The 14,058-nt window shown below is 37.7% G+C and overlaps 1 protein-coding gene across 5 annotated transcripts in view; it reads right to left on the bottom strand.

Moving 5' to 3' along the window:
* Positions 1 to 483: 483 nt before the first annotated feature.
* The window catches only part of LOC121371803, a 46,663-nt gene continuing 33,088 nt past the window's right edge, over positions 484 to 14,058 (bottom strand). For 3 of the 5 annotated variants that reach the window (XM_041497959.1, XM_041497960.1, XM_041497961.1), the window contains exons 5-9: positions 13,319 to 13,440; positions 12,198 to 12,499; positions 10,856 to 10,998; positions 10,360 to 10,481; positions 484 to 5,799 (exon numbers count right to left, since the gene is read on the bottom strand). In XM_041497959.1, coding sequence (XP_041353893.1) covers positions 5,279 to 5,799; positions 10,360 to 10,481; positions 10,856 to 10,998; positions 12,198 to 12,499; positions 13,319 to 13,440 — 1,210 coding nt within the window. In that variant the 3' untranslated portion in view covers positions 484 to 5,278. The other 2 variants (XM_041497962.1, XM_041497964.1) reach the window with 2 other exon arrangements.

Below are 14,058 nucleotides of genomic sequence, written 5' to 3'. Positions count from 1 at the left end.
TTCCACTCTGAATGTGGTACAGGGAAATTGCTCTCTGTTTCAGTGTTAAAATGGGAAATAATAAATAGTGATCTCAGCCAAAGATTATTGAAGAATGGCTTGCAGTGGTTAGAAAAATAGTGTTGATGAAATATTCGAAATAAATAACACATACTTGAGATGGCAGCTTTTAAATCTTGCGTAATAATTTTTTTTCTTCTCCTTTTGAACTGATTTGCTGTCAGATTTCCATACAACTGTTCATACTCCTTTTAATTTTAAAATTCATGTACACTGGTAGCAGAAGCCTTGCCGCTAATCAGTCGTAAGAGTAGCCATGTCGTGGCAGTGGGTTTCTTCTCTAGACCAGTGTCACAATTGTTCTGTGTTAAACATCTAAAGGGTACTGATGAATAGTGATGGGTAGTCGTATTCCTTTTCTTTACACCATTTTGTCCCACCAACTAAGGTGACAGTTTAACCAACACATTAACAAAACACTTCAAATTAAAATCTGTTTATTTGTAAGCACAGTCTGTAAACACACATTAATTTTATAGACAGTCAAAGAGGTGTAAAAAGCAGCACTCAGAAATGGCAAATAATCAGCAGTCCTCAGAAGTCCCAGGTAAACGTCCACTGTAGTTTCACGTAAACAAATCATATAATAAAGATGCATAAATCTTTCACTGGAGTTTACTTTAAATAGTAGTATAGTATAAGCCATGCATTTCACTGGAAAAACAACCAATTTTGAGAAGAAAATACTTAAAATTGTTAAAAAAAACATTATGAATATTAAACAAAAGCCAAGTGACTGTAAATTTGGTTGGTGTATTTGCAAAATGTGATCATGAACAGCTGAATTACCCCCATTCTCTTGGAATTCATGCCATTGTCCAGTTGGTCAAATTAATTTGGGGGGGGGGGGGGGGGGTTCTAATGTTAACTTGATTAACCAATGAGTATTGATGTCTTTAGCAGTTCCAGTTTCTAAAGTTTTTCCAGGCAGCAGGAATAATGATATTAGTGACATCCAAATGGTTACTGTAAGTGTTAAAATCACAGAATTCATCACAACCTTGAATATATACAACACTGACCTACCAACAAACTACATGTATACTGAATCAAATTCAACACTGGATTTCAACCATAGAAATCTGTATGTTTAAAAACACTGTTAGTAAGACATTCACTGCACATTCTTTCAAACTAACCTCGCTGACAACATTATTTTCATTTTGTGAAGCGGTTAATTATATTGTGTTACCATGTCAAAATTATAATGGATTAAAAATTATACATGTACTTTTGTTCTTTACATGTTTCACAAATTTCACAGCATAATATGGTAAATAGTATCGCATAATCGCCATTTTAAACCACATTAAATTACTGTCGCATTGTTATTGATGGTATAGTATATCATGAAATATATATATATAGTTTTTAACTTATAGCAGTAGTAATAATTAGTAACTGAATAATATTCAGTTTGAACTCTTTTCATAACCAAAGAATCATAATAAATATATATTTTGATATTCATACAACACATTTACATGTATACCATAGAAATGGTCAACAATCAAAGTAATAATTTCTTAACCACAACATTAAATTATCAACAATATTCTTTCTACTTGTTCCAAAAACACAAACATCTTCACAACATCATTCACACACAAAAATATAAAGATACGTAACATCTATGTTGAACCTGAATAGTACTTAGACAATGAAGATTAAATAATTATCTGTTTAAATATGAATACAACATCACAATAATAATAATATGACACACATGTATATATTCTTCTTTTTAAACCTAAGAACTCTGGAATATTACAGTTTGATGTTAAAAAAGTAAACGCAGCATTATTTGGCACACATCTTGTTCTGTGACAATCATAATTAGTATTTCCATGATATGTTAGAATGGGCAGAATTTACGAAAGTGGATTTACTCTTAGTCTCATTCAACTTGAACAGCTGTGTACATTTAATTATCTCCAATAAATACATATGTTCAGTCATTCAACATAGAAACTTAAGAAAAGAATAACCTTAAGTTGTAGATTAGCTGAAATAATAGTTTTTGACTTTTGATGTTATGCAGCTTGCATATACCTTAAATTTAGTCGAAAATTGCAGTACCGTACATGCTAACTAACTAATGTCATTTGTTATACTTTTGGTTTGATGCATATCATGTAATCATTGTTGTGTGTTCAGTTATTCTCTGACACAGCAATCGTACAAAAACATTTCTGAATAGTCTGTTGTATATCTCTTTAAATTTAGTATCTTGTGTGGTCACATTAAATTCACTAAACTTTTATACTCGCTAACATTTCCTGATTTACAGTATTTCAAGTTAATTTGTCCGCACACTCGTAAACATCTTAAATGGTGTTTATCAGATGTGGGTTGGAGATATAACATGTCTAATGTAAACATCTGCAACAGATCACTGAGCAGTTTTCTCAGAACTTGTTATAATTCTAATTATGTGGGATATAAAATTAACACTACTGGAATTATGATACAGATTAAAAATCTTTGATGTCCCTGAATTTGAAAGTAAATGATGTCAATAGTTCCTGCAGCTTCATTTTAGAATGTTTTTAATAATACATTCATATTGGGCTCCGATTATCACAGCAAACTTTCATATTCACTTTTCACCAATAGTTTATTTCAAAATATACAAGATTAACATTATGAATGTGTGTTAAAGCTTTCTTGTATACACTAGTTATGGAGAAAAAGTGGAAAATGGAATCTAAGAATGTAAAATGTTTTTAAAACGTTTTGTTTTGGGTTTTTGTATGGTATGCAAATATCAATACATCACCTCCATTATGCATTTTGAATGCAAGTATGCAAGGTCAACATATAAGGACACAATTCTCAACTGTAACTGCAATGGAATGAGTGAATATTCAACATATGCGGAATGATCCTTCACAATAAATGGAAAAGTAAAACATCTTGTCAAAGTAAGCTCTACATATTATGCTCAAGCTCTGTAAGAATTGAAAATGAGAACCACACATCAATCGGATGACTACAGAACTATTCAGCTGTTATCCTGGGCCCATATTTAAGCTATCTTAGCAACATCATTTTGTAAAACAATCAGGGACTATGGCGTGTTGCAGTGATGTCATAAGTTTTACGATATTGTAACCTAAGATAGCTTTGAAAATATAGAGCGTGGTTTAAAATATTTAAATGAATTATGACAAAAATCTCACAAATGGTAGTAGTGCTTTTTGTGTTTTTACATGGGAATGGAATAATCTCAACACTGTTGTGCATATGCATTAGACTAACCTTTTTTTAACTGGTTAAAATACCCACGAACAAGTGCACTAATCAGTGATGCAATATCAGAAATTATCAAGCATGACATTATATTTAAGCATACAACCATGAGCAAAACCAGCCAAATATTTATAGAATCTCAGCAAGGAAAGACTGTTCTTTAAATTTTCAAAATGATATTTAGATGTGATGGTATGTAAATAAGTAATAAAAAATATGACATAATGATATGAAACCTGGCCCGATGCTTATAAAACTTTTAGAGTCTTGACTCCCGACTCCAATAGAGTCATGACAGTGCCATATAAATGTATGCATGTGACAATATTAGAGATTGAGTCTGGACTCTAAACGTTTTATAAGCTCAGGCCCTGAAGACTAGTTATAGATTTAAATAGTGACTAGAGCTAGCCGTAGTTTAAATGCCATTCTTGTCAAGGGGTTGATGTGTGATTCGATTTAACAAAGAGCATTGTCAATCACACTCTGTCAAATATGTTAAATACACTGTATTATGATGTACACCATCCACGTTCACACACAAACTGACATACATTTTCTATTTTTCTGCAGAATCCTACACAATTAAACAAGTTTTTCCCTGAACCAGGCTGTTTAAACATTACATTAAACGGTTGATAGAAATTTAAAAAACCTAGAGTTTTCCCTGAACCAGGCTGTTCAAACATTACATTAAACAGGGTTGATAGAAATTTAAAAAACCTAGAGTTTTCCCTGAACCAGGCTGTTCAAACATTACATTAAACAGGGTTGATAGAAATTTTAAAAAACCTAGAGTTTTCTTAAAGTTTGTTTGTTTTGTAGAGCACATTGATTAACTAATCATCGACTAAGAGTTTTATTAATTACAAACAACAACAGAAAATATTTTAAATTACTTTCAACTAACTAAAACGTCAATAAATTGTTATTCTGAATCAAATATTTTTTTTATATTTAAAATTAAAAATATTTTCCATACACTGCTTTAACTTAACTGCTGTACTTTGAAATATATATGTGTAAACTAGTTTCAAACCATAAGTAGTTAACTATAATCATAATAATCCTTTGAAAATGTTTCCATTATGTTTGAAGGCAAATGTAAATCTTTATGCAACATTTTCCTATAAAACTAATAATGCTAATACCAATCTCTCCAAAAAAACAACCATTAACCAAGACAAAGATGACTTTACACAATTGAAAAAACAACATTGTAATTCATTTGGACATATTTCAGTTGTCAAAACCGATTGAGCAACTCTATTATTGTATTTCATAAATAATTATCACTGATTCTAACAGCACTTTGGCAACACAAAAGCATAATTGCATCAACTCTGAGGTACACATAACATTTTCCTCCAGAAGATTTCCATACTGATACAGGTTCAACCTGTTTTTACTACTGTAAATCCTTAAAGAAAAGCTGGCGTCTTCGGGGGTGGGGGGTGGTTTCCATACAAGTCATAATTTCAAATTATTTACAGTTTTTAAGAGACACACATTGGTATATGTGTAATGTATCTTTTATGCATAGTACTGCATATTGTACATGACTGGCATTAACTATTAGAACCTCTCCAGTGTCAGGAACATTACATTTGTAAAGGCAAATCTGCCTTAGAACACATTTCCAGGGAAGTGAAAACATTTGGATAAGACATGCTTAAACCTTAGTAAATATATGCACGTGTAATAGAAGGTAAAGTTTATCTAAGCCAACAAATATTTTCAGGGAACTGAACCTTCAGTAGATTAAGCTCATTAAAATGGTTTACTGAGAAGTAAAGGTTATTTCAAATTCTCTATTTTAGACCACTGCACTGAGTGCATTTAGAAAATCACTGATCCCATGGCTACTGGAATTAAAAACAATTCTATAGTCTCTTAATTTGCCCAGCTTATGTTAAAGATGAGTCTTATCTTCAAGGATTCACAATATTCTGCACAGTTCCACTAATCACCAATACTCAAGATCAGATTCATCCTCCTGGCTGATGTCACTGTTGTCAGACGACACAGAATCATCGCTGGCGTCACTGTTCTGAGAAAACAAGTGTTCGGGACGCTGGATTTTGTACTTGGAGAACCTGACGGCCATCTGATGAAGAAGCAGTTCCACCTCGAAGTTGAGGAGGGAGTCCTGGGGCAGAGCCAGCATGTCAATGAGGGCGGTGAGGACCGTCCGGTTCAAGACGAGCGTCACGTACTCCTCGTATGTGTCGAAGTGGTGGAGATCGTCCGGCAGGAAGTTCTGCTTGAACATGTTCACGGGTAGGATCTTCTGCAGGCAGGTGGTGTTCTGGATGAAGCACATCTGAAAGACGGAGGAGGCTGCCAGCTGGGACAGCGTGGAGGTAGAGCGGCCAAACATCAGGTGAAGCACGACCCCCGCGTACGCGTGCAGGTGGCTGAACTCCGGGAAATCGTGGGCCAGGTACTCCTGTAGCTCCTCCACGATCTCCTTCCTCGTGAAGAAACCTGTAATAAATCATATTGTGTGAAGTGTACAGTGTGAACCAGGTACTCGTCCACGATCTCCTTCCTCGTGAAGAAACCTGTAATAAATCATATTGTGTGAAGTGTACAGTGTGAGCCAGGTACTCCTCCACGATCTCCTTCTTCGTGAAGAAACCTGTAATAAATCATATTGTGTGAAATGTACAGTGTGAACCAGGTACTCCTCCACAATCTCCTTCCTCGTGAAGAAACCTGTAATAAATCATATTGTGTGAAGTGTACAGTGTGAACCAGGTACTCCTCTACGATCTCCTTCCTCGTGAAGAAACCTGTAATAAATCATATTGTGTGAAATGTACAGTGTGAGCCAGGTACTCCTCCACGATCTCCTTCCTCGTGAAGAAACCTGTAATAAATCATATTGTGTGATGTGTACAGTGTGAACCAGGTACTCCTCCATGATCTCCTTCCTCGTGAAGAAACCTGTAATAAATCATATTGTGTGAAGTGTACAGTGTGAGCCAGGTACTCCTCCACGATCTCCTTCCTCGTGAAGAAACCTGTAAAAAATCATATTGTGTGAAGTGTACAGTGTGAGCCAGGCACTCCTCCACGATCTCCTTCCTCGTGAAGAAACCTGTAATAAATCATATTGTGTGAAATGTACAGTGTGAGCCAGGTACTCCTCCACGATCTCCTTCCTCGTGAAGAAACCTGTAATAAATCATATTGTGTGAAGTGTACAGTGTGAACCAGGTACTCCTCCACAATCTCCTTCCTCGTGAAGAAACCTGTAATAAATCATATTGTGTGAAATGTACAGTGTGAGCCAGGTACTCCTCCACGATCTCCTTCCTCGTGAAGAAACCTGTAATAAATCATATTGTGTGAAGTGTACAGTGTGAGCCAGGTACTCCTCCACGATCTCCTTCCTCGTGAAGAAACCTGTAATAAATCATATTGTGTGAAATGTACAGTGTGAGCCAGGTACTCCTCCACGATCTCCTTCCTCGTGAAGAAACCTGTAATAAATCATATTGTGTGAAGTGTACAGTGTGAGCCAGGTACTCTTCCACAATCTCCTTCCTCGTGAAGAAACCTGTAATAAATCATATTGTGTGAAGTGTACAGTGTGAACCAAGTACTCCTGTAGCTCCTCCACGATCTCCTTCCTCGTGATGAAACCTGTAATACATCATATTGTGTGAAGTGTACAGTGTGAACCAGGTACTCCTGTAGCTCCTCCACGATCTCCTTCCTCGTGAAGAAACCTGTAATAAATCATATTGTGTGAAGTGTACAGTGTGAGCCAGGTACTCGTCCACGATCTCCTTCCTCGTGAAGAAACCTGTAATAAATCATATTGTGTGAAGTGTACAGTGTGAGCCAGGTACTCCTCCACGATCTCCTTCCTCGTGAAGAAACCTGTAATAAATCATATTGTGTGAAATGTACAGTGTGAGCCAGGTACTCCTCCACGATCTCCTTCCTCGTGAAGAAACCTGTAATAAATCATATTGTGTGAAGTGTACAGTGTGAACCAGGTACTCCTCCACGATCTCCTTCCTCGTGAAGAAACCTGTAATAAATCATATTGTGTGAAGTGTACAGTGTGAACCAGGTACTCGTCCACGATCTCCTTCCTCGTGAAGAAACCTGTAATAAATCATATTGTGTGAAGTGTACAGTGTGAGCCAGGTACTCCTCCACGATCTCCTTCCTCGTGAAGAAACCTGTAATAAATCATATTGTGTGAAGTGTACAGTGTGAACCAGGTACTCGTCCACGATCTCCTTCCTCGTGAAGAAACCTGTAATAAATCATATTGTGTGAAGTGTACAGTGTGAACCAGGTACTCCTGTAGCTCCTCCACGATCTCCTTCCTCGTGAAGAAACCTGTAATAAATCATATTGTGTGAAGTGTACAGTGTGAACCAGGTACTCCTCCACGATCTCCTTCCTCGTGAAGAAACCTGTAATAAATCATATTGTGTGAAGTGTACAGTGTGAACCAGGTACTCCTGTAGCTCCTCCACGATCTCCTTCCTCGTGAAGAAACCTGTAATAAATCATATTGTGTGAAGTGTAGTGTGAGCCAGGTACTCCTCCATGATCTCCTTCCTCGTGAAGAAACCTGTAATAAATCATATTGTGTGAAATGTACAGTGTGAGCCAGGTACTCCTCCACGATCTCCTTCCTCGTGAAGAAACCTGTAATAAATCATATTGTGTGAAGTGTACAGTGTGAACCAGGTACTCCTGTAGCTCCTCCACGATCTCCTTCCTCGTGAAGAAACCTGTAATAAATCATATTGTGTGAAGTGTAGTGTGAGCCAGGTACTCCTCCACGATCTCCTTCCTCGTGAAGAAACCTGTAATAAATCATATTGTGTGAAATGTACAGTGTGAGCCAGGTACTCCTCCACGATCTCCTTCCTCGTGAAGAAACCTGTAATAAATCATATTGTGTGAAGTGTACAGTGTGAGCCAGGTACTCCTCCATGATCTCCTTCCTCGTGAAGAAACCTGTAATAAATCATATTGTGTGAAGTGTACAGTGTGAACCAGGTACTCCTGTAGCTCCTCCACGATCTCCTTCCTCGTGAAGAAACCTGTAATAAATCATATTGTGTGAAGTGTAGTGTGAGCCAGGTACTCCTCCATGATCTCCTTCCTCGTGAAGAAACCTGTAATAAATCATATTGTGTGAAATGTACAGTGTGAGCCAGGTACTCCTCCACGATCTCCTTCCTCGTGAAGAAACCTGTAATAAATCATATTGTGTGAAGTGTACAGTGTGAGCCAGGTACTCCTCCATGATCTCCTTCCTCGTGAAGAAACCTGTAATAAATCATATTGTGTGAAGTGTACAGTGTGAACCAGGTACTCCTGTAGCTCCTCCACGATCTCCTTCCTCGTGAAGAAACCTGTAATAAATCATATTGTGTGAAGTGTAGTGTGAGCCAGGTACTCCTCCATGATCTCCTTCCTCGTGAAGAAACCTGTAATAAATCATATTGTGTGAAGTGTAGTGTGAGCCAGGTACTCCTCCACGATCTCCTTCCTCGTGAAGAAACCTGTAATAAATCATATTGTGTGAAGTGTAGTGTGAGCCAGGTACTCCTCCATGATCTCCTTCCTCGTGAAGAAACCTGTAATAAATCATATTGTGTGAAATGTACAGTGTGAGCCAGGTACTCCTCCACGATCTCCTTCCTCGTGAAGAAACCTGTAATAAATCATATTGTGTGAAGTGTACAGTGTGAACCAGGTACTCCTGTAGCTCCTCCACGATCTCCTTCCTCGTGAAGAAACCTGTAATAAATCATATTGTGTGAAGTGTAGTGTGAGCCAGGTACTCCTCCATGATCTCCTTCCTCGTGAAGAAACCTGTAATAAATCATATTGTGTGAAATGTACAGTGTGAACCAGGTACTCGTCCACGATCTCCTTCCTCGTGAAGAAACCTGTAATAAATCATATTGTGTGAAGTGTACAGTGTGAACCAAGTACTCCTGTAGCTCCTCCACGATCTCCTTCCTCGTGAAGAAACCTGTAATAAATCATATTGTGTGAAGTGTAGTGTGAGCCAGGTACTCCTCCATGATCTCCTTCCTCGTGAAGAAACCTGTAATAAATCATATTGTGTGAAATGTACAGTGTGAGCCAGGTACTCCTCCACGATCTCCTTCCTCGTGAAGAAACCTGTAATAAATCATATTGTGTGAAATGTACAGTGTGAACCAGGTACTCCTCCACGATCTCCTTCCTCGTGAAGAAACCTGTAATAAATCATATTGTGTGAAGTGTACAGTGTGAACCAGGTACTCCTCCACGATCTCCTTCCTCGTGAAGAAACCTGTAATAAATCATATTGTGTGAAGTGTAGTGTGAGCCAGGTACTCCTCCATGATCTCCTTCCTCGTGAAGAAACCTGTAATAAATCATATTGTGTGAAGTGTACAGTGTGAGCCAGGTACTCCTCCACGATCTCCTTCCTCGTGAAGAAACCTGTAATAAATCATATTGTGTGAAGTGTACAGTGTGAACCAGGTACTCGTCCACGATCTCCTTCCTCGTGAAGAAACCTGTAATAAATCATATTGTGTGAAGTGTACAGTGTGAACCAGGTACTCCTCCACAATCTCCTTCCTCGTGAAGAAACCTGTAATAAATCATATTGTGTGAAATGTACAGTGTGAGCCAGGTACTCCAGCCAGCCAGTGTGAAGTGTACAAGTAATATTTTACAATACCTCAGCTATAGTCTCCTTCCTCGTGAAAAAACACAGAAATAAAGTAAATTTTGTAAAAACATACAGGATGCAATTTGCAATCTTAAGTGTATTTTTATTATTTAATCATTTACAATAGATCATTTACACATGAAAATTGCAAAAACCACTTTACAAACATTGAGTTGAATTTTTTATTTAAATACTATAGCTAAAGCAATTTTCAATGTAATACAATTTTACTCAGTCATTTTCAGGAATTGCTATATAGACAGACATTTTTATAGATCTGAAACACAAAAAATAAATGTCATGTTTGTTTAAGGTGTTTTTGCTGACAACATTACCTGCATCAACGAGGTGAGCCAGTTGGTGGGGTGCTGCGGTCAGCTTGTGGTGCATGTTCTGCCAGTTCAATGACCGCTGCACCGGAATGGACAGGAATGATGCAAACAAGGGAGATAATTTTCTGAAATGTTTAAAACAAAGTTAACAATCATTTACTGATATATGCAAGTTGGCACAATGGTCACCAGCCCTTATAAAACCCTTTCTGTTTATTTCTATCTTTTTACCTGTATGTAACAATTACATCATTGTGATAAAACACCACCAACAACTCATTCTGATAAAACTAGAGGACAGCAAAAACAAACAAATCAGTGCACAATGATATCAGGTCTTCTGTGGTCAGACAATGGGGCATTTTAAAACTAAACAGGGCATTTTAAAACTAAACAGGACATTTTTAAACCAAAAAGGGCATTTTTAATAAAGGGCATGTTTGGAGAAGGTACGGTCTTGCTGTTTCAGTGATAATAAGACTAATCTCAAACAAAATACCTTTTCCTCTTGCGAGTTTCCCACACTATGCCTCTAAGGGCTGGGTTAGCTCCATGCTTCAATAGTCTGTAAACACTGTCCACATCTCCCCGTAACACACAGTGAAACACCGCTGTCTGGCCAAGGTTGTTCTGGGTGTCCAGCTACACAAAAACAATTATTACAGAACTGATCACAAGGGGAGAGGGGATGGAATTTATTCATATATATACCATTCATCAAATTAAATTTTATTTAAACCATGTATACATAGAAATAAAGAAAGAAATGTTTTATTTAACGACGCACTCAACACATTTTATTTACAGTTATATGGCGTCAGACATATGGTTACGGACCACACAGATTTTGAGAGGAAACCCGCTGTCGCCACTACATGGGCTACTCTTTCCGATTAGCAGCAAGGGAACTTTTATTTGCGTTTCCCACAGGCAGGATAGCATAAACCATGGCCTTTGCTAAACCAGTTATGGATCACTGGTCAGTGCAAGTGGTTTACACCTACCCATTGAGCCTTGCGGAGCACTCACTCAGGGTTTGGAGTCGGTATCTGGATTAAAAATTCCAAACCAATTACCTACCAGCCTGTAGACCGATGGCCTAACCACGACGCCATCAAGGCCGGTCATGTATGCATAGAGAAAACATGCTGCCAACCCACCAAGGAAAAAGTAATAATTATGATGTCTATCACTCTTAGACCTTTTTCCGTTACCAGTCTGACCAGTACGGCCCTTAAGACATTGATCCACTTTTTGCAATTTACCTAACATCAACTATCAGCTACATGCATGAAGAACATGTCATAAAGAATACACAAAAAAAACATTCACTGCTCCAAGAAATCACTCTTTAACATACAAGTTGTTACTGAGCATCTTGCACTAACAAGGTATATCCAATTCTCAGTTTGACAAGAGGAACCTCAGGAGCTTGTTACTGCCATAAAGACTGGCTCAGCTGTTTTACAGATTTTTTTTAATTCATAGTGCTCTTGGCAGAATATTTTCTTAAAACATCAACGGGTAACATACTAAATGGACAAAGTACCTAAATTGTGATTTTGATAACAGGCAACTCGAGAGCATGTCCCCGCCTCAGATATTGGCTCAGTTGTTCTGAATCTACTGTCCAGTGCTCTTGGTAAGATAAAAAAAAAACACTATATCAGCAACACACTAAATTGCCAGTGTACCTCTAGTTCTTGTTTTGAGAGGAGGAAGGTAATGAGTTCTTCCCTCACACACAGACTGGCTCGGTTATTCTCCAGAATATATTTAATTCACAGTACTATTGGCAGGATGGATAATACAAAAGCTTTATATGGGACACACTAAACTACCTCTAGTTCTCGTTTTGAGAGGAGGAAGGTCAGGAGTTCATCCCTCACACACAGACTGGCTCGGTTGTCCTCCAGAGTGTCATCGCTCGACGGAGAGAGGTCCTCCATGAAATCGTACACATCAGACACGCTGACGTCACACAGTGACAACAGAGGTGTGTTACCGTAGTTGTCCACGGCGTTGATGTTGGCCCCGAAGTCGCAGAGCAGTCTCACTAGTCGCGTGTCACGGCTCACCATGGCGATACGGTGTATCAGTGTCATTCGGTTCTCATCAAGGATATTCGGGTCTCCGCTGTTACCTGGAAATAAAAATATGTCCTGCATTAACATTTTACTGAGAATTATTAGTTCCAAGATAGTACAACATTGTCATTTTTAAAGTGTGACTTTGATAGCAGTGCAAAAGGTTGATCATACCAGAATTATAAGTAATAGTTTTATAACAATGCAAGACTAATCTGAGAATTATGAGTTCTTTAATGTACACATCTGTGATTTTAAAATTATGAGTTCTAAAACATTACAAACTAATCTTACTGAGAATTATCCTTAGATCTACAACAGTACAAAATTGTCATGTCACTGAGCATTATAAGCATGAGTTCTATAACAGTACAGAATTGTAATCTTTCTGAGCATTAGAAGCATGAGTTCTATAACAGTACAGAATTGTAATCTTTCTGAGCATTATAAGCACGAGTTCTATAACAGTACAGAATTGTAATCTTTCTGAGGATTATAAGCACGAGTTCTATAACAGTACAGAATTGTAATCTTTCTGAGCATTAGAAGCACGAGTTCTGTAACAGTACAGAATTGTAATCTTTCTGAGCATTAGAAGCATGAGTTCTATAACAGTACAGAATTGCAATCTTTCTGAGCATTATAAGCATGAGTTCTATAACAGTACAGAATTGCAATCTTTCTGAGGATTATAAGCATGAGTTCTATAACAGTACAGAATTGCAATCTTTCTGAGCATTATAAGCCTGATATCTACAACAGTATAAAACTAATCTCACTGAGGATTATAAGCATGAGTTCTATAACAGTACAGAATTGCAATCTTTCTGAGGATTATAAGCCTGATATCTACAACAGTATAAAACTAATCTCACTGAGGATTATAAGTATGAGTTCCTCCATGTGATCTAGAATGTCACTGACAGTGCTCAGGTATTGTCTGTCGAGCCCCACCACAATATCCACCGCTGGGTCCCAACCTCGGTGATACATTTGCCTACAAAACAAAATAAATGATCGATATGTACATCTACATAATACATAGCAATGAGTGATCAGTCTTCAATGACAAGTAGATATAACCCTGTAACCGGATATCTAGCCACCATTGTGCAGTAGTCAGGTCTGGAGGTACTGCATTCGTATACCACCAGAGAGTGGTTGCTGGGGCGTCATTAAACAAACATTTCTTCCTTATGCCTTACAACACACACAAAAAACCCAAGTAAACTTACCATGTCTTTATGTTGTAGTGGTCCTCGTCATGTGTCAGATCATTAAACTTACCATGTATTTATGTCGTAGTGGTCCCCGTCATTTGTCAGATCATTAAACTTACCATGTCTTTATGTTGTAGTGGTCCTCGTCATGTGTCAGATCATTAAACTTACCATGTCTTTATGTTGTAGTGGTCCCCATCATGGGTCAGATCATTAAACTTACCATGTCTTTATGTTGTAGTGGTCCCCGTCATGTGTCAGATCATTAAACTTACCATGTCTTTATGTTGTAGTGGTCCCCATCATGGGTCAGATCATTAAACTTACCATGTATTTATGTTGTAGTGGTCCCCATCATGGGTCAGATCATTAAACTTACCATGTCTTTATGTTGT

This window comes from Gigantopelta aegis, chromosome 4, assembly GCF_016097555.1.
Source record: "Gigantopelta aegis isolate Gae_Host chromosome 4, Gae_host_genome, whole genome shotgun sequence".
Taxonomy (NCBI): domain Eukaryota; kingdom Metazoa; phylum Mollusca; class Gastropoda; order Neomphalida; family Peltospiridae; genus Gigantopelta; species Gigantopelta aegis.
Note: the sequence above shows the minus strand (reverse complement) of the source record. Positions and strands in the feature narration are given on the sequence as shown.